This window comes from Nothoprocta perdicaria, unplaced genomic scaffold (genome assembly GCF_003342845.1).
Source record: "Nothoprocta perdicaria isolate Ctin4 unplaced genomic scaffold, notPer1 scaffold_56, whole genome shotgun sequence".
NCBI lineage: Eukaryota > Metazoa > Chordata > Aves > Tinamiformes > Tinamidae > Nothoprocta > Nothoprocta perdicaria.
The window spans coordinates 339582-361264 of record NW_020455821.1 but is presented as its reverse complement, the minus strand read 5'-3'; the positions used below and the strand labels follow the sequence as shown (position 1 = coordinate 361264).

Here is a 21683-nt window from a genome sequence, read left to right as displayed (position 1 = left end):
TTTACTCTGTTGAACATATAGGAGTAAGAGATGGCACCTACTTGTTTTTTTTCTTTGTTCTATTTTGGTCCCTGAATGTCCTGCTCAGTCAGTTAGGATCAGCAAATTCCCTAGTGGATTCATTATATATAGYTTTTTTTCCCCCTGTTCGGGTTTCTGGATGAACATTGTTTACAATGTGTGCCAGTGCAGTTAAGTGTGATCTAAATAAACATATTGTTTGCCTCAGTGTGAAGACCAACAGCTGTTGGGGACAATAGTATGACAGCTGCAACTATAATAGATTGAGTACCCGTCCAGAATGCAGGAGGTGGAACTGTGAATTGTCTGTATTCATATGTAAATCATAGTCAWCTGTACCTGTATGTATGGTTATCCTTTGACGTTTTGGTATTGACAGAGGATTACTGAATATGGTAATTTTGAAGAAATTATTTGTCCATTCATGAAATAATTAGTCTGTTTATAAAATCATACACAGAAATTAAGGGTCTCTAAATAGATTATACTGAAAGACAAAATCTAAATTGTTAAAAGTATTAAATACATCATTAACCACTCCATGTCCTCTTTCTAATGAGACAGACTCCTTAGTTGACAATTCCTTCTGAGGATTTCCTTGCACTGTGCCTCTCCTCAGACATTGTGTRTAGAACTCCATGTGGGATTTCCAGGCAGGCACAGGGMAGGAAGGTGATCAGGAGTGGTCAGCCTGGATTCACCAAGGGGAAGCCGTGTTTAACCAGCCTATCTGATAGCCTGCTGGGATGGAAAGACTGGCAGGGTAGGTGACGGGAGAGCAGTGGATGTTGCCTGACGTGGCACTGTCTCCTGTAACACCCTCATAGGCAAGCCTGGGAAGTGTGGGCCGGGTGAGAGGCCAGTGAGGTGGATGGAGAAGTGGCAGAATGGCAGAGCTCAGGSTTGTGATCAGTGGTGCAGTCTGGTTGGAGGTCCATAGCTAGCGGTGCCCCCTGCCAGGGTCGACACTGGGTCCAGACTTGTCCAGTTCATCAGTTCATCAATGACCTGGACCACAGGACAGCTCTAGTTTCCTGATGATACAAAACTGGGAGGAGTGGCTGAAGCACCAGAGCCCTGTGCATTTGAAGGGACCTTGGCAGACTGGTGAGGTGCACAGAGAGGAACCTCATGAAGTTCAGCAAAGGCMAGGCCTTCCTGGGGGCTCCTGGTGGACCCTGTTGACTCTGTTGTCCAGCAAAGTGCCCTTGTGGCCAAGGAGGCAMTTGGTATCCTGGGGTACCAAGGGAGACTATTAGGGAGACCATTGCAAGAYGGTGAAGGGAGATGGTCCTTGCCCTCTGCTCAGACCTTGCGATGCTGTGTGTGCAGTAGTGTCCAGTGCTGGGCACTGTGGTACAAGGCAGACAAGGCTGTAGTAGAGTGAGCCCAACAAAAGACCATAAGGAAGATTTAAAGATCTTGGACATCTGGTGCATGAGGAGAGACTAAGAGAGCTAGCCCTGTTCATTGTTTTCGGACCCAGAGAAATCAACTGAAGCCCAAGAATGTATGTCTTGAACTGAATTTCTTTTTCTGTATTTTCTGTCAGTGACTGTTTTTAGCTGTGTTTAAAAATGCATTAATAAAGAGGTTGTTCCAGGATAAAGTAATTTATCTTTAATAGAGTGGGATTTGTTTTTTCAAGCTGGTAACCACCTCCATTATGTCTTCATTCTTAGCACCCAGTGTCTGTGAAATAGCTAAGGTGAAAAAAATGAAWAAGCAAGTCAGACAAGCAGAAAACACGCCTTACATGTTTTACAGCAAATGTGTTATCATAGTACTGTGTTTTTCTTTGCAGCATTGTTCCGTTAGATCTCTCAAATGCTCTAGTCAGGATACTTTCCAGTAATTACCTTTGAATTGTTTAACAGATAAACTTAATGAATTTGGACAGGAGGGGTGAAACATTACCATTTTATTTTGCCTCTTCTTTTGTCTAGCAGTAACTCAGTTACTGAAAATCATCAAGAAATGTAAAGAAAAAGGTGCTAAGGTTATACAGTTACCCAGCTTTTCCTGTGTATTTGGGTAAAATCACTAGAATAAAATAATTTCATCGCATCTATTTTTACTTTTTAATTTTAAGCATTTATTTTCATTCAGAGTCTCCCAAGGAGTGCTTTAAATATCCTACTTAACAATACATATCTAATTATGGTGATTTATTTTTCTTCTTAGGGAGTACCTCAGTTACCATGTGCCAAAGCATTGTATAACTACGAGGGAAAAGAACCTGGAGATCTTAAATTCAGTAAAGGAGATATCATCATTTTACGCCGGCAGGTGGATGAGAATTGGTATCATGGAGAAGTCAATGGCGTTCACGGCTTTTTTCCTACCAACTTTGTTCAGATTATTAAACCTTTACCTCAACCTCCGCCTCAGTGCAAAGCACTTTATGACTTTGAAGTAAAAGACAAGGAAGCAGATAAAGACTGTTTACCATTTTCAAAGGTAAAAACAAAGCAAAGTTTAATTGTTATTCATTGACTTGGCTAARAATTGGTATGACATAGTCTTGCCTGCATTTTTTTTTAATGGATATGCCAAAACTTGAAAAAACAAGGGCAAGTAATTCTATAAATATTTCTCCTATATACATTGGTCTTGCCTTTCTTTGCTTCTAAATTGCATATAATTTCTCTGGGGGTTTATTTTTGAGAATGTGTTTTTTCATAATTATGAACTAAATGTACTCTCTCTTATAGAGAAATTGTGATTTTTTAAAAARTTATTTGAAATAGATATCAATTTTCAGTTTTCTTTTAGTAAGTGATGATATAGGATCTAGTTAATAAATATGAAGTGTTGCTGAACTCTGTAATATTACTCATTGGGATGAGCGTATTCTTTTGGGATACACTACATTTTTCCTTCATTTCTTTTGTAACTTTTTCTCTTGCAAAGCACAAAATGAAATCGACTAAAACTGTAATCACAAATAAGAGTGGAACTATTTTGTTCAGTTTTTGATAAYTTATTAGGTTTCACAAATACTATAAGACGAAATGCAAACTAATCACATTCCTGTTCAGCCTTCAGCTCTTTAAATGGAAAGGGTGACTAAAAAGCATAAAAAACAAAGGTTAACTTTTCATTAAATTGGTACAAATGCATATGGACACAGCATTTTTTACTACATAAACACTTTCAAGAATTGCTGGTATTCGTTTGTGAATTTTGATTAAATTGTTGGCAAACTATATGGTTTATTTTTAAATTTCCTATGGGTATATGTTTCTAAATCCTTCAACTTAAATATGAAATAAGTTCAGTATAGAGAGAGCGATGTTTAATATTCCGTTGAAACCTTTTTATATAACGTTCTCAAAACGATATTTTAAAAAGCTCAGAGTAGATCTGAAAAGCTGTATCAGTTACTAGAATTCTTATACAAGTAGGAAAACAGCCTCTAGGAAGGTTAAATGATGAGTCACTGGACACATAAAAACATTGAGGTTCTGTTGCTCAATGCTAGAGAATTAAGAGAAATCTGGTGGGAGACAACAGAATGAAGTAGTGGGACATCTGTTACTGTGGTCAAACTCAAATGACCAGGGTGAGCTGTGGATAGTTGGTCAAAATTGAGCAAAATGGGAAACGAAGCAGTTGGAGATGGCTTCAGTTACCAAAGATGCATTTTCATGTTATGAAATGCCTTCTGTACCAATTCTTTTCCACATACTGCCTTTGCCAAATGCTTCCATGCTATGGATGGGAATTAAATTAGAAGTTTAACTGGAACTGAGAGACATAATCACTGCATGTTCTCGCAGGACGATGTTCTGACTGTAATTCGCCGAGTGGATGAAAACTGGGCAGAAGGAATGCTGGCTGACAAGATAGGGATATTTCCCATCTCATACGTTGAGGTGAGTAAAGTTGGGCCCTGGGTAAGGTTGTGTCCACGAAGTATTTCATTTTGTAGAAAGTGAGTGCTGCAAACTATGTATAGCATTTCTAAAGCAATTAGTAGTGATGATCATTCTATAATAGCCTGAGATACAAATAATCCAAGACCAGAAAAATCTGTGTGCTTAATTTGGGAATGTTCACCACCAGCTGTTCAACCTTTGATTTTTGCTTACCCTTTTGATACCCATTTCCATTGTTTGGAAGCAAAATGGAAGTACTTGGAAGCAGTCACTCGGTTTTCTAGTTAATACTTTGTGTCATCCACTCAGTCACAAACGACACTTGCACACAAAGCAAAAGCAGCCAGTTAGTCAGAGGAATAGTAAGCTTTGCACTGTACTAATCCCTACCTCTCAAAAACAAAGGAGTACTACTAGGAAGTCAGAAAATATAGGATATTGCTAAGCAAGTCAAGCAGTGAACTGCATCCAACAAACCCTTAGGTAAAATCCTGTCTCTTCCTGTATTGGAGATACTTGTCAATGAGAGTTTACAGAGAGAAACAGTCCTTGAGAAATAGCTTCTCCAGCCTTTAAGTGTTTCATAGATAAAAGCCACAACTTTGTCCTCTACGTAGAAATTAATAGGTGATTAAGTGTGTGCAGCTGCAATAATAATTATTGTCATTTGCATTACAGAAGGGCATAGAGGCTTGCAGTAGTGCTTGCCTTTTTCTGAAGCGTATGCTACAGGTGCATGCCAGGGTACACTTCTGGCACTGAAGAGATTCCTTTTGAATAAATGAGACAGAAGGATAAAAGAACAGAAATAATTCCATGTTACAAGAGGGATGAGAAATAAGTATTTCAGAACACAGAAGAAAGGTGTAACCATGCCAAGAATTGAGCTACATTCTATTAATTCCATTTCTAATGTCCTCATTTTAAGGATCAGCAGATATATTTTTCGGGGGAGAGAAGAGTACACATGATTTAAAAAAAAAAAAAAAAGAAAAAAAGCTCAGTGAAATTCTGACTTCGGTTTAAGAGCTCTTTAAAATCCAATTTAAGAAGTTCTTATCCCTGGCAATTCATTCGATGCTCCTTGCAGTTAACTGCCCCTTCGGTTCAGCCAATACAGCTGTTTGTAGTGCTTTTTTTAAACTGATCACTCAACCTATCCAGGTTAGAGGAAGCTTTTTCCTGGCACTTGGGCAAGCTGTTTAATGAGCCACCCAATTTCTGTTTCTGTAACGATTTGGAAAATGGAGACTTCTTTTTGGAAACAATTAGTGTAAAAAMTGTTACTCATTCACAGAATATATTCCAACATTGAAGTGAAGGAAATAATGGTTTTGTGAAAAATGCAAGTCATTCTTCTTTTTTTCTTCCCTCGAGCTGAACTACAGTAAAAAGAAACTTTATAAGATTCCRCGTTTCTTTTCTGTAGAGGAAGATTTTATTTGCACTTCATGCAACATTGCTATAGCAAATAGGGAARGTTCTTTATGAACCAATATACTTTAGGTAAGCTTAAAGAAAAACATTTTCACTTCAGGATCTTATGCTGTACAGCATAGAAGGTGTACAATCTCTTTGCTCTTATGAATAGAAGAAAAAGGAAATTAGTGTTCTAGTCAGTTGATTTTTATAAATAATACTAAAATACTGGTTTTATTTATGTATTTATTTATTTATTTATTGCAGTTTAACACAGCAGCCAAGCAGCTGATAGAATTGGATAAGCCATCAGGCTCTGCTGTAGACTCTGGAGAAGGTACCTCTGGGGCAACCCATAACAATTCAACCCAAAAGCACACCGATACCAAGAAGAACACCAAAAAACGGCACTCTTTTACCTCCCTCACTATGTCCAACAAGTCTTCGCAGTCTTCTCAGAATCGCCATTCAATGGAAATCAGTCCTCCTGTTCTCATTAGCTCCAGCAACCCAACGGCGGCCGCCCGCATAAGTGAGCTGACAGGCCTTTCCTGTAGTGCCCCTTCTCAGGTAATTTCCCAGAAATCATCAATTATGTGTTTTACAATAACTATACAGGTTTCTGATTTTGTCAGGTTATGTATTCCAGTTTATTAATTTGATTAATATTAACTTAAATTTTTCAGAAGGCCTGTGTTCCAAGATGAGAGGATTTAAAATAGATATRTATTTTTTACAAAGCTATTTATAAAAATACTTTTAGTCTTGGATTTTTCTTAAAACATTGTTAATTTCTTGAGTGTTATGAAGATTATTAAGTWATGGAAACTAGAAAATACAATAATWTAATTTCTTGGTCTAAAATGATTATAATAGTGATTATAATAGGGATTAATTTCTTGTTCTAAAATTATTGTAATAGTGAACATAAACTGCATGCAAGTAAAAGCTAGATTTACCTCAAACTTGTATGACTTTCAGAAACCTATCATATTAATCTGATTTYTTATAAGAAGAAACATTTCTCCGGCTTTATTGTTTGGTCTCATGTAACAGTAGTTGGTGAGCGATCGTTTCATGTAAAAATCACAACTTGGGAGTGGAAATAGTAACAGAGACAAAGTACTGTCGGTTTTATTTTATGTGATCTATTAAATATGTTTTGTTTTCACATCTTTGGGATTTGACTGCTATTTATGGGGGGGACACCAACAAAACTGCTCAAAATGACTCTTTTTTTTTTTTTTTTTTTTTTTTTTTGACAGGTTCATATTGGTACCACAGGACTGATTGTGACTCCACCTCCTAGCAGCCCAGTTACAACAGGGCCTTCATTTACCTTCCCATCAGAAGTTACCTACCAAGCAGCTCTTGGTGTAAGTAGCTCGTAAGGAATGTACTACTGTGAATTGTTGGGCTTAAGACTGTAAGTGTGTTATATATGTGATACAACAGCATGTGTTGAACAGCAAAAGTGTTACTGGCAAAATAATAAATACCTTGAGTGCTGTGATGTTTATCCGTTTCCCTGGCTATCCTCTTTCCTTTTTATGTTGAAAATATAAGCATGTTTTCTTCAAGAACAGTCTTTCTTTCCAGGATGAGTTGGAGATTAAGCTGGGARGTGGAGGGAAAAAAGCAAGATCTTGCAAAAAATAACTTGAAACCTCAGCTGCTAGCTATTCTTTTGTCTTCCTGAACTCAACACTTGGAGAATTCTGTGAAATAAGTTTAAAAAATCCACGTTTTACTTCTGATTAAATACTTGTATTTTGATTGTGTACACACAGGTGGCAGATACAGGACATACCTGGCCTGACTAGGTTGGATCTTGTAGATAAAAATGAAGGCAATGTTGTGAATGACAATCTTTTGCAGGAAGGAGCATTTTGCAGCATATAAATAAAATGCTTTGTTTTGTTAGGATTGTGGTGGACCAGCTCAGGAATAGCCTCTATCCTAATGCAATTACCAGAGACTGATTTTAGCTGCCATAAAGTGTATGGACACCAGTATTCAGAAACCTTGAGGGAACTYCATCAACCTTGAATTTGATCATAGCACTTGTGTGCCTAAGTGTCTAATTATTCTTATAGTTTTAAAGCAACTAATTATTCTTATAGTTTAAAGCAACTAAAGCACAGTGCCTATCCTTGCTGCTGAAGTTGTTTGGCTTTGTTTTCAGCTTTCATCCTCGGATCATTTTACGTCTTTGTCTACACAATTGAAGAGTCTTCTGCTATCAGCTTTTTGTTCTCTAAATCTTAGATGTGATTTGGTGGCAACTAACAGCTTGCTTTTTTGTTTTTATACTTCCTTTGAACTCTTAAGATATTATTTTTGGTCATCTAAATTGCGCTTTTATTTTCTGAATCATCTTCAGTGTTTCATTATCTGTCTTAAAACTCACTCCAGAACTGTTTACAGTAGTGCACAGTCATTTTCATGGTGAAAATATTGATAGCATAGTCCTTTTTTTCCCCCAGACTGATATGTGTCTTGAGAATTTGCATGTATTCGTTTGTCCTGTGTGAAGCATTGCAAGTTTATGTTCAACTCCATGTTCACTAGGATCCCACCAATTGTTTTCATCGTCACTGGTGATGTGGTGGGTGCTGTCATGCAACTAAGTAACGATGTTGCGTGCGTTCTTCAGATCAAGGGCCTTGTTGCTGACAATTATATACACAGGATGCTTGTGCCCTGTGTTACTGAGTAAGCCGGTTGCTCTGTAGCATTTGTCCTTTAGCGCTCCCTCAGCCTGTGGGCCATCTGTGCAATGCTACTGTTAAAGAATGCTAATCTGGAACCAATCAGTAATCTCCTTTTACATATAGATTGGTATTTTCTTGCAGGAGAGGTATGCATCTGATACTAGAATCAACTAGCTGCTTACATGCTATTTTTTCGTATTTTTTTAGATATCTTGTATGCTGTTCTAGTTAAATATCTGTACACACTGAACAAATTAGCATCAATGTCATTTTTGCTGTCAAGAAGAATATAAGTCTAGCTACTGTGTATGCTACAAATATCCAGCAGTAAATTTGATTTGTGGCTGAGGACATTCAGCCTTGGAGAGGGTGAGGTAGGCATGATTCAAAGCATGATTGCCAGGCTTTTGTCAGAAGTAGCTTCTCCATTCCCCACCCCCTGCTAACCCATGACTAACATTTTTCTTTGTTATTAAAAATAAGAACTTCTCTCTTGGATTCCCGACATGGAAAAATACTTTATTTTGGCATTAGTGCCAAGTTACTAAGCAACCTTGGGTGCTTTAGTTGCATAAGTTGATTCAGAAAAGATCGTGCCACTGATAGCCATGGGGATTAAATAACAGTGCTAAATGCAACATGGAGTGAAACTCCTGGGCATGATTGTCTTAGGTCCTCTGGAGATACTTTTTCTGTGTGATAACCTGGTTCCTGGTTAAGTTTTCAATTAGGCATGTAATTCCCAGGGAGAATTTGAGTTATTGTCTGTCACCTTCTTTGCACTGCTATATTTTAAAAGTCAGTAACATTTTGTACATAATGTTCGTTCCTTCTTGCCTTGTAGTCAGCACAGATAAAATACAAGCTGGCAGCACAGCCTGCAGTCGTGTGGTTCCTGTGTTCTTTTCCTCTAGATGATACTAGATGGTGATGCAGTTTGGAGTTACAGACTGTGAACTCTACTTTTATTTCCACTTTTCCTCTTGCTTCATAAATTCTTGTTTTAATTTGGGGAATTGCAGAACAATTCTGATAGGTCAAGATAGAAAATGATATTCTTGTTTTTCAGGATTAGCCCTTCTGCAAATATGCTCTGTAACATGCTAAAGATTAATTTTAAGCTACAGATTATTTGTGACTGTACAATATAATATATTGATAGTAGATGGCTTGGAGTCACGTTGCAACAGGGAGAGTTCGGAGTTTATTTTAAGTGTGAAGATATTTTACTTATTTGAGATTTTTATAGTACTACTTCATCTTTCTGAAGACAAGCCATTTGATGTAACTTCTTCCCACCAAACTTGGACTAGGGGGGAAGACAAGAATTAGAGCATGAGCATGACTGCTAATCAGTGAAAAAGAGGAGGATCTTTTCCTCCATTGTAATTCTGAATTCATACATTTTTCAGACTTATAAATGAAGAAAAGCTACTGTCTTGTCTTACTCTCTGTAAGAAAACAAGCTATTTGTTTTCAAGAGGAGATATTTTGAGCTCGATTGTTTGGAAAGTAAGTCACTGTAAGACAGTGGAGAGGAATTTCTAGCATTAAGGAGCCTGCAAGTCTGGTATCTGTGTACATGTATATGATCATGTTTTGAGAGTGGGCTTTTTTTGGAAACAGTGCAATCATTCAAGAAATACCAATTTTATTTTATTTAATTTGTCTATAGTAGTCTTTTATAGATGCCATTTCACAACAAAAGTTGTATGAGGTAATTTACAGCTTCATTTTATAGTTGAAGTTGGGACAAGTAAGAAAACACTGTTAGATGATCACAGACCTTATCTATTACTTGTCATACAGGTAAAATTTTGCTTACAATCAAAAAAAAACCTGCAATAATCTATTTAAAAGTGTTGTTTTACAGCAGTAAACTAGATTTTTAGCAGCAGCTTTAATTAATCTGAGTTCTTCTGGCTTTTTAATTCTTTGAGATAAAAGTAGCTATGTCCTGAGACCAACTTTACTTGCAGTTGAGGTTTTGTGTGTGCTCGTGTCGCTTAGAAGACTTGTTGGATCTTCACACTTCACTCATCCTTAGGAGGAGCATTAATTGCTCTTCTTTTCTTGGCCACGGGCATTTCTGAACTTGTAGATGCTTAGTATATTTGAAGTTCTTAAAATCTAAGTAGCAGAGAGCAAGTTGGACAGTTGTTGGGAGAAAATATGTGCACACAATTATGCAAGCCTCATTTGCTTGAGAGGGAATTCTTGGATGTGATTTATAAGGCCGTTATCTAATGGAGGAGCTCTGGTTGCCACAGATTCTGCTCAAAAGAATCTTAAACAAAATATGCCTTTCGAGCTGTGATATGGGGAGGAAACGGAGAAAGAATATATCACAGCAAGGTCAGGCTCCTTTCACAAGGAGTGGAACGATAACATACAATTTACCTTACTTTAATTCTGCCTTTATATATTCCCATATGAAGTTTGAAGTATTTGGACAATAGTTGACAGAGAGTGTATTGTTCCCTTTTAAGATTGAATGTACTGAATTTGATATGGAATCATAATATGTGCGATTGTTAGGAAAAAGAAAAGGTGCTCTGTATTTAGAAGATTTACATTCACCTACATGTTAAAGGCTTCAAAATTCAAAATCGTGTTCCTTCTGGTCTTTGTCTTAGAAGGAAAAATACCATCCCTGTATGTTTACACAGAAGATAGTCTGAAGTATTAGTAATGAGTCAAAAATGATGGCATTTAGGTCTCTTTTATGTGGTTCCAGCTGATTCCATAGTGCTAAATGAATCAGGAGGAGTGTTAAATGACAACTCTGAGTTGTAAGCGACAGAAATTCTGGGCAGTTTGGTGGGCTGGAGGAAGCARCTGAAAGAAGCGATGAGTTCTGACACCACTTCCAAACATACAGTTATAGTTTTAAAACATGAGCCTTAATTTGTTAGCCCACCAGGGATGGTACAAGCCATGTATTTTCCCTAGATGCTCTGGGAGGAAAGACAATTAATATTGTAGATTCCCCCCTGCTCCACTGCTCTCTACCGTTTGTTACTCTGAATAAGTTGATTATTGGTCTCTAGTTGACTGATTTGGGAACATAGTCTGCATTTGAACTTTAGAAGTATATGAGTTTCTTGAGTATGAGTACAGCTACTTGTTGAAGGTTTTTGCATAAACACGTGAAGCATTACACAGTTTGATCATTTATTTCAGGGACTTGCTTTATATGCTGTTTTGTATGCTCAAGAGTACATTTTCTGGCTAAAGCGTAGTTGCAGGAAGGTTGCTTCTCCCTCCTTCTCTTCAACTACATTAATGAAAATACTCTTAAAATTATTTTAATAAACCTGTTTTATTAAATCATGTGAGGTTTGCATTTTTTTTAATACATAAAAGTTGAACACAGGATGAATCAAAACTGGCTTGTGCCCTAGAGGTAGATTTGTTTCTTGGTATCTACAAAAATGGCTATATGCCAGAGTTCTTAAACTTGGCTAAAGCTTTCTGGAACAATTTTATTAAGTTGTAGCAGTGCAAGCTGAGGAGCACTTGTCCTCTAAGGCCTATCAGGTAGTTTGTTTGGATTTCTGAGCACTTGCCAAATCTTTTGAAGTTTAATTGGGCTGCAGCTCACTGCAGGTTTCATTACCATAGTAATAGACACAGGGAGGGAGCGGAACCTGAATAGAGCAGGTGGCTTTATTGCTGCTAATAACCTTTTGTATACATTATGCATTCACGTCGATTAAATACTGTCCACTCTTTGCATCTTCAGCCATACTGAAGGAGTGAAGTTGTGACACCTTGATAACCGTGCATGAGTAGGCTTAATTTTAAAGATGTCCACCTGATTATGTCCTAATGTGGATTTATGCATTCTATCATGTATGAATTATCTAGATACCTAAATTTGGATTTGTATTCTAAAGAGAGGTTGTCTAAAAGTTAGGTATTTGTATTCTGCTTGTCTTTATCTGAACTAGTAGGGAGAGGAGAATAATATCTTCTATAAAGCCATTTGAGACAGAAAAGTTTCTGGTAATATCAGGATACATTTAAAATCTTATTTGATGCATGGAGTTCTAAAATCTGAAGCAAATGTAGTTTTTGTAATAACTAAATTGTTAGTATCAAAGGATGTAATTATGTTTCTTCAGCAGGTCTTGTCTGCTGTGCTGGATGCAGTCAGTTAAGGAATTCTCACACACAAGCAGAATACTTTTTAATATTCTTACTTTGAGATTTACCTGGCTATTTATACCGTAGTTGAGGATAGGAATTTTGACTGAAACTGTACTTGCTATTTCAGACAATCTTTCTTTCTTTTTTTTTTCTTTTTTTTCTTCCTTTTTTTCCCCTGTGTTTTAAGGTTTTGATCATTTAGCTCTTTATTTTGGTAGTGAAAGACTACTTCAGAACTGTCTTTTTTTGATCACCAAAGGCAGTGATGCAATAACCCTGCAGAGCAGAACTACAACCTACTTGGTTTAAATTTTTGGTTCAGAAAAGCAAGCAAAGTAGTGCACAACTGAGCTCTTTGGGGTAGGAGGATATAATGGAAAGTCTTTGTAATTTCAGAGTTATAATATGGTGCTATACATTTGTATGCCAATGAACTGAAAGAGCCTAGCAATACTTAAGTTACTTTATATTTGTCTTGTCATTTTTTTAAGCCTTAAGTGAACAGTGACATTGATCAGAGGTATCTCTTTCAGATTGCAAGGACTGCTCAACATCAAAGATGGTGTATGAAACAAATTGCTTCTGCTTTGCGTTCTGATTTTGTATATATTTATTTGAAGTTCTCACTCTTTGTGTGTTGTAAATTAAAGAATTATTTTTGAAAGAGGGGGAAGGGAAAGTTCTTCTGTGAGAAACTTTTCCCAGGAGTGTCAGTACACAAGGTCCTAAAGAATTGTCCATGGCTTTATAAAGCAGAAGGTAACAATTGCTCCATTGATTTTCAAAAGGCATAGTAGAATCCTGTAGGCAGAACCCCCATTAGGATCTGCCCGTAAAGGAACTGTGCCTTTTTACTAGAGTGTTTGTTAAAGATTACCAGTCTTGATAGTACTGAATTTCAAAAGCTAATGCTTTAAACTAGAAGAATAGGCGAAAGTGGTAACAATAGTGCAGTGGCTGTGGTCTCATATTGTGCTTGCTTTTGTAACCCATACATCAAAGGGAATTTTCCCCCAGAAGGGGTGGTTTGGGGTGCACTGCTGCTGAATTGTGCATTATGTTTCAGCTTCAGGTTAYAAAAACGATCGTGTTTTGAAGTACAGGCAGCAGTAGGATGTAAAATCTACCTCCTGGTAGGCTTATGAATTTTTGTCAAGTCCTTCCTAAAAATGCTATAATTAAAGACAATGTAGTCGGTTTCTTCTGCACTGAGAGATTGCTCACCATTTGCTTAATTAGCTCCCAAGACTCCGATATTTTATACTGGAAAAAGAGAAATACAGACAAGCCTAGCTTTGCAGTTAAGCTTTACAAGTAGGTAATGGAATACAAAATTCAGCTGTTCTTCTCATTCCGTTAGCATGTCATACTTTTGTGCAGCTGATTCAACCCATCTAACAATATAAATCACCTGTTGCTGTTCTTTTGTTGTTGTTCTCGTTATGTCAGAATATGAATCCCCCTCTTCCACCACCACCACCTCTCCTGTCAGCTGCCATCGTTGCATCAGCCGGTTCTGGCCCTCCCTCTGCAGGGGTAGCACCAAGGCCTGCAGCAGGACCAGCTGACCCAATTGCACATTTACGACCACAAAGTCGACCGAGTGTGTAAGTAAAATTGCAACTTGTTGCCCGTCAGACAAATGGAATGAGATCAATAGCTGTGCACGTACTTATTTCTTGCCAGCTGGCCTGTGTTCTGCTAGCGTTCCCAGAAAGCCATGCCTATAATGAGGAGCAAAAGCAAGAAAACATACATAAAGGTGCTATCCCCAAACAGCCTTGTTGCTGAGGGCTATTTATGACTTAGGTAAATATAATCAGATGTTGCTGCATATTGAAAGTACTCACTTCAAAAAATAAAAGTATTTATCATGCAGAAGATGAATGAATCCCTGCGTTAGGAATGAAGACTGTGTACATGCAAGTGGCAARCCCTGGAGTGAATTTATCTGATGTTTTCTATTATGAATGGAATGAAAAGGCTGTTCTCATGTGGAAGAGCTTATGCCAAAACACAGCAAACGCTGTGTGTCATTTAGACTGTTATATTAGCATGACATTGTCAGGCTGCTTCTGCAAGTTGTGAGTGAAATTTGATTGAGGATTGTACAGTTTGATTGAGGATTCATTAATTAGGGGGTGGCAATTGGGAATGAAGGCAGAAAGCTGCTAGTTAGCACTATGTCTTCATGCTTGTAATACAAGGAAATGTGCGTCATCCTTCTGGGTGAAAATATTTTGTGTATTAACATGTGCTACTGACAGCATCGTTTTTGGAAGCTTCTTTGTGTGTGGTTTGGAGAAGAGGAAAGTTAAAAGGAAAAATAAAATTCAGAAGAGGTTGAACCATCTAATAAGGCATTTGAATAATGCAAGGACCACTTTTGTTCTGTATCTTCTATTTTATCTTCCCGCCAGGTTTCCTCCCACTCCAAAAGAATGCCTTTCTTGTGCAGCAGGTGCATCTGGGTTGGGCTGTTTCTTTGGCATCCAGCATGTCAGCTTTTTTATTTTTATTTTTTAATGGATTACTACGCTTAATGCAGTTAATCAAGTTCCCATCTCATTTAYTTCTGTTCTCCATCTTCGAAGCACTGCTGTATATGAGGATACCAGGGAAATTTAGACGGATTTAACTAAAAGTGAAGTTAATGAACACCAATTAGCTACTTTCACAGGCAGCTTTACTGTGCAGCTTTATAGATCATTCCTAAATCTTGTGCCAGTAAAGCTTTTTCTTTCCAGTGTGTCATATCTTTGCCACTGTGTTGCCTTTAAATTATTTTTGCAGTTAATGCCAAGGTTCTTGCACGAGCAGCAAAGAACAAAGATCTAATGGGAAAGGGAGAAGTGTACAGTTAATACAGCCCTTACTGACCAAGAGGCATTTTTTCCTGAAGAGTGCTTCTTTTTATTCTTGGGGTAGCAAGGATGAAAAGGCAACCAGTGCAAGTAATTGTAGATTGTTTTTCAAAAGATGGGCATAGTATACTTGCTCATTAGCCACCCTAATTGTCTGCCTCTGGTGAAAGTGTATTATTTTTGAGAAAATATGATTTATTAGAGTATGTAATTTCTAAAAGGTCTGGGTCAGTAAGGGTATAAGCTTTAAGGTTTAAAAAGTTTTATGTTTAACTTGTGCAGAAAACAGAACGCTGTAGTAGTAGACCACTGTCTCTGTTTAATGTGATAAAAGGAAATTTTGCTGTTGCAATTTTTCCAGCATGTAATTGCGGGAAATTCAGATACTGGATGTTTATATGTATTTAGTCTCTTAAAAAGTGGAGGTGGAGTTTATCAACCCTCACCATTATTTTTCACTATGTTAGGGTTCTCAATATTTTTGCTTAGGGGAGAAAAAAAAAAAAAAGGAAATAAGCTTTATCTACCTTAACTGATTTTATTTAACTGATATATCTATCTTATGCATTAATGTCATGTTCCAATAACACACATTTTTTCTAGCACCACAGAGAGATCCTGCTAGAAAACCCTTATTACAGGGAATCTGGGGGTTCCAGGGAGATGCATCGAGTGGAGCATACAGGGAGTTTCGACGTTGCATTTTGGAAACTATTTCTGATGGTGATATTTTCAGTTCCAACGATCAGTACTCACCACAGAAGAAGCTGACCTGTCACAAAGAGGAGATACTGCAAATGAGCATACTGAGAGAAAAGGAGGAGTTGATGGGATAACTCATCAACAAACACTAATTAAATTCATTAACTTAAGAAAATGAATGATCTTATTAGAAGTATTAAATATGATACTAAAGCACAGTTGGGAATATATTCTTAACAATTATTTCCCCTAATATTGCCAGAACTTCTGTTTTAATACTGTAGCAGCGTGATCAGTCACCAAATATATAAGGCTTTCTGCCTTGCCTTGTCATATGTGTCTGTAGACTCTCTCTCAACTAGAAAATACAAGCCTAAAACAATTAGAAACCATCACTTAGTAGTTGCATATCCTGAGAATCATCTGCTTGTCTCTCATTTAGATACATTGCTATATATCCATACACTCCTCGGAAAGATGATGAACTGGAACTGCGRAAGGGAGAAATGTTCTTAGTGTTTGAACGCTGTCAAGATGGTTGGTTCAAAGGAACTTCTATGCATACAAGCAGGATTGGTGTTTTTCCTGGCAATTACGTGGCCCCAGTTACAAGGTATGTTTGTATACAGGTRGATAAATAATTCCCTAATTTCAAGTCCAAAATGATTTTGTATTTAATCCTAAAAGCTAGGTAATAGAAGAGCTGTGAGCTTTAGTGACTAGCTCGTTTTTCAGTTGTGTTTCACTTTTGTATTTTGAATTTTGACAGGACAGTGACAAGTGCGTCCCAAACAAAAGTTCCCATGTCTACTGCTGCCCAAGCAGGACGAGTGGTAACGATGGTCAGCCCTTCCACAGCTAGTGGGACATCGCAGAAGCTCCAGGGAAATGGTGTGGCAGTGAACTCAAGCACAGTGCCCACGGCTGTGGTTTCTGCAGCACATATCCAAACCAGTCCGCAAACTAAGGTCCTTGTGCACATGACAGGACAAATGACGGTCAACCAGGCTCGCAATGCGGTTAGAACAGGTAATAATAATAGTAGTAATAATAGTAATAATTTTAAAAAGAAATTTTGTGAGGGAAGGAGGAGCCAAACTCTAGAGTCTATCTGAGAAGATAGCTGTAGCCATGCTTTGTATAAATATTTGTTACATTAAAAGGGAAAAAAAATGGCTTTTTAATGTTGTTATGTTGTAGAGCTGAATGCTTTATGAAATGCCTAGCTTATTGTTCTGAATGTTGCATCTCTCAATCTCTTTCAAGTACTAGTCTATGTCTGCTGTTGCTGTAGGGAATTTGTATGCAAGTACTTCAGGGTTTTTTTTGTTCTTTTTTTTTTATTCTAACACTATCTGTGATGGGGGCATATTGTCTGAGCTTTCCCCACTCATGCAGTTGATGTGGAAATAAAAATAAGGACATCTTGGTCATAGCTTATTTTTTAGACAATGTTAACTGCATAACAAATACATATTTCTCTATTTGGCACTTTGTTTAAGTTCTCTTCTAACAGCTTTGAAGACCTTTTGCATTTTTTCTTTCTTCTTTTTCAATGCTTTAGCTCGGGGTTGGTCTTGAGGCATTCCAGTTTGTTCTCTAAACTATTGACTGTAACTTCTGGCTTTGAATCTGAAACACTTATGACTATGCCGCGTTCAAGATGTGAACCATCTATTACATAAAATTGTGTTTTCCTGATGGTTCTGTTTCTGTCTCTGCTGTGAAAGGCTGTATCATAGTAAACGTGACCTCCTGTTATTTAAATTTGGATCCAGAAAGAGTCATAGTTTTGCTTTCAAGATATTTTGTTTACCAAATTCATATGCTTCTCTGTGGATATGCCAAGCTAGGAGAATACCACCCAATTACAGCCTTAGGGATTCCAKTTGCTCTTAGGGACTGAAGAGAAGATAAAAGATCCAAATCTTTTATCCCCTTGAGGATCATTATGATTATTATGGTCTCAGGATCTATGAATTAGCCCACGTCTCCTTCAGAGTTGTTCATTCCTATAGAAAATATGTGCACGTTCAGCACTAGATTTATTTTTGAAGGTAGRATATCTGGAGATGTCTTTATTTAGTACCTTTATTTTCCGAATTGGCCCAATCTTCAGCCAGTATGATCTTGTAGAAGACTATTGCATCTGATCCAGTCCAACAACTTCATTCTTTACCATGAAATGAAAGAGYCCAAGTGCTATTGGCAGACAGAAAGAGAAAATAAAGCAAAACATATGTACATTGCTGCCTCTCAAACGCAGGTGTTTTCTACTCTAAATTCTTCCTTTGTGCTGCTGAGGAGCTTCCAAGTAAGAGCACAAAGGAAAAAGCTCTTGCAGGCTCCAGAGGACCTTCTGTTCCTACACTTCCTCAGTGCTGCTCTGTCAAGATGAGTAAGTTCTTACAATTCAGCTGGAAAACATGACAACCAGCTTTCCAGGTCCAAAACGGAAGAATGAAAGGGGCTGCCATCTCTTCATGGGGAGCTTTACATTGGATTGCAGTGTAAAGGTGTCCTTCTGGGAGATGCAGAGTTCTGTTCTGTATTATGGCCCATTTAATTAAAGTGAAGCAATAATGGATGCTTTATGTTCAAATATTGCAGAAAATTTTATAGTCAGCATGTGCAATGTGATTGTCTTGAGTTTCCCCAAATATCCAAATACCTTTGCTGAGCATTATTCTGTAGTCGAAGTTTCAAAGATGCACTGTGCAGGCCTGTTCTTTGGTTCCAGTTTAGTTTAGACTCTACTTCAAATGAGTTTAGTAAGCCATTGCCTGCCATCAGCTACTGAGGAGTCCAGTGTTTTTTCTTCATTTGAAAGGAGCCAGGAAGGATAATGTGCACCCTGCCTGATCAATTCTTCTTCTGGATTGGGGATAAGAAAAGAGGAAAAGAAAGTTATACATACCTGTACCATTATTGTTTGCATGCAAGTATAGTTGTATCCTGAAGAACAGCAGCTATTTTTAAGAAAGCTGACTTTGTCGTATAATCAACAGACAGCAGCAATAATCTGTTTTAACCAGAACTTCTCCTTGCATTGCTGCTGTCCTCCTAACCTTCCTATCTAAAACACTTTTAGTGCTTGGGGTTTAAAAGGGTCTGTGGCAGAGAGGAGAAGGGTATGTATCACAAAATTATACATAGCATTTAGTTGTGGTTTCTTCTTGAAAAGGACTTACACGTTGTTTCTTATCTTACACATTGTACTTGGTTATAATTTAAGTTATAGGATTGTTGTATCAAGTCCGTGAACTATGTCAGTGYTTGCTAGTACACTGTTGGCTCAATCTAACCAAGCAATCAGGGGAATTAGTGAAGAGAGCAGAATAAAGAGAGCAAGCASTAGAGACTTGATTCCAGGGTATTGCTTACAGCTAGCCTGAAGCTCCAATTAGCATTTGAAATATCAGAGTGAACTGATATTTAAGAAGTGCATGCACCAACCTAAGGGATGCCTCTTCCCATCCCATATTGRGAGGAAGAGGCTGTGCAGTACTGGGATGCTGCGTTCTGCCTCATATTRTTCAGGTAAGATGTCTACAGTTTATTTCACTTAGTGGTATAAAAATACTTGAACTCTTCCAATGACCTAATGCAAGTGCTGTTGACCACTTAAACATATGCTTTTTGGGATGGACAAATTTGTTCATGCAGAACTCTGTTCTATGTAGCTAGGTTGTAGCAAGGTTAGTTTATTCAGCCCTATGCAACTTCCAGTGTAGATGTTTCTTTTATTTCACAGGGTATGAGTAAATCTACTTCTATATTTAAACATCCCAGGAGACAATAGCTTACATTTTCAAAGAAACCACTCATAGCAGTAATTGCCACTGTGCKTATTGTTTGAAAGACCCACTAAATCTGTTGTGGATTTACTGAATAGTTTAGGGAAAACAATCCAATTATATTTTTAGCAGCTTCTATAAGGAGTGTTCCTTCCTACATTGTTTTATGTGCCCTGACAACTATGCAGCATATTTAAACGAGCAAACAAGTTGCACACAGGATTTAACTGCCTCTTATGACCTAAAATGTAGYCTTCATTTTGCATCTCTATTCATACATGAAGCATTTGTCTCAGCAGCATAGATAACCTTCATAATAGTTACAGGTCTGTAGTTATGCTGTTGCTTACTGGTACAAGTAGAATACCAGGCACTCTTTATTCTGGTGAGATAAATTTGATGCCATGTGACACGGCAGTAATGTATTACCTAAGAGAATGGTAGGAAAGAAGCCTCTTAGGATTTTAATTGACTGTACAATTAAATACAGCGACTGTACCTCACTTGTAATGTGTCCTGTGAAAATATTAATTCTCTTGCATTTTCTTCCTCTGTTCTAGTTGCTGCGCACAGTCAGGAAAGACCCACGGCAGCGGTGACGCCCATACAGGCACAGAGCTCAACGTGCCTTATTCCTGCTGCCGTGATCATCCCGCACCACTCGGCTGCTTCCCAGCAGCTCCAGCCTCCGCACTCGAGCACGGCGGCCTACGTCACTGCTGTGAACGTGAGCCGCTCGGCCGTGCCGCTGGCGTGTGCAGCAGCAGCAGCTTCCTTGGGCTCCCCCAGCGTTAGCCCTCCCGCTGTGGAGGGAGACGGCGGTGGGAGAGCTGTGAACGCTCACCCTGGAGCCCCTGCGTCCCCGGATAACACGTCAGGAGCCGGTGGAAATGCTGCCGTCGCTAAACCGGACAAGGATAGCAAGGTGGGCAGACAAGAGAATCGCTGCCTTCAATCTCAAACTCTCCTGTATTTCTGTCATGCAGATTTTTAAGGAGTCTATTTTTATTTCCTGCCTTCACTTTCTGAGTAACACCACTGTACGGCTTTTAAGACTGAGCTACTTGCAACTATAGCTATGGGCAAGTCCGTTCTTGGCCATACAAGAAGAATTTAGGATGGATTGAAATATAGAGCAGAACATCCCTGTTGGAGGGTTAAAATATGGCAACAGATGCAGGCCATTAACATTAAAAACAAAGTGAATTGACACAGTTCAGAAGAGTCATTAGATTAGACATTAGACGGTTGGAATTTTAAATATTTTCTGTTTCTGGACTTACAGTCAAGTTTCTGCATGTTTTAGAAAGCAGCATGGTTATCAAATGTTGTCAGAGAGTGACTCTAAACTGATACAAGAAATTGCAGAAGACAGTGAACTTCCAGGACCTTTAAAAGATTGCTATAATAAAATAAAAATAGTTTTTAATGAAAGTCACTATTTGTTTAGCTTATATAAGTAGGTGGAAAAGCTTAAGAATGAGGTTCTCATTTTACTTATTACATCGGCAGAAAGGATACTTTTTCATGAAGTTATTCTCTTAGAGACAGATGGATATATAGATAAAAAGCATGTTGCAAACCATGTTTATTGGCTAAAGGAAAAAAAAGTCAGCTGAAGTATCGAGCTGACAGTCGCCTTTTCTAAATGTGAGTAGAGTCTCTCGTGAGCCTGTTTTCCTTCGTTCTACTTGAAATCCCTTCTTCTAGATTTAAACTTATTCTCACTGGCCTGTGAACCATGAGATTATGTTATATAATGGGCAAAAAAAGAAAAATCTGTCTTTCAAACTGTGTTTAAGACTGTGGTATCTGTATCATAATCTTTAATCTTTTTACCTTCTTTTAATACCTTCCTTTAGCTCTCATGTTCTAGACAGTTGCTGTGCTACTCTTTGTCTACCTGTTCTCTCTGATGAAGTTCATAATCTGTACACTAATCAATCCTGCATTCTAATTATTTTTTGTTGATGATCCTCAAATGGAGGTACCATAACTTGGTTTTAGAATTATTTACTGTAGGCAACTGAAAGCAAAATAAGATGCCTTTAGGTAGGGCTTTTAGAAAATCTATTTGGAGTTTAAGGTTAAAGATTCTCACATATTTAGATGACATTCTGGAGGGTTTTTGCT

The 21683-nt window shown here is 37.8% G+C and overlaps 1 protein-coding gene across 1 annotated transcript in view; it reads left to right on the top strand.

Annotated features, from left to right (window-relative positions):
• Positions 1-21683, top strand: part of SH3RF1 (SH3 domain containing ring finger 1) — a 73059-nt gene that overhangs the window by 43882 nt on the left and 7494 nt on the right. The window contains exons 2-9 of the mRNA XM_026048669.1: positions 2206-2481; positions 3804-3899; positions 5589-5891; positions 6587-6697; positions 13637-13794; positions 16196-16366; positions 16523-16782; positions 20111-20475. Coding sequence (XP_025904454.1) covers positions 2206-2481; positions 3804-3899; positions 5589-5891; positions 6587-6697; positions 13637-13794; positions 16196-16366; positions 16523-16782; positions 20111-20475 — 1740 coding nt within the window. The remainder of the gene's footprint in view (positions 1-2205; positions 2482-3803; positions 3900-5588; positions 5892-6586; positions 6698-13636; positions 13795-16195; positions 16367-16522; positions 16783-20110; positions 20476-21683) is intronic.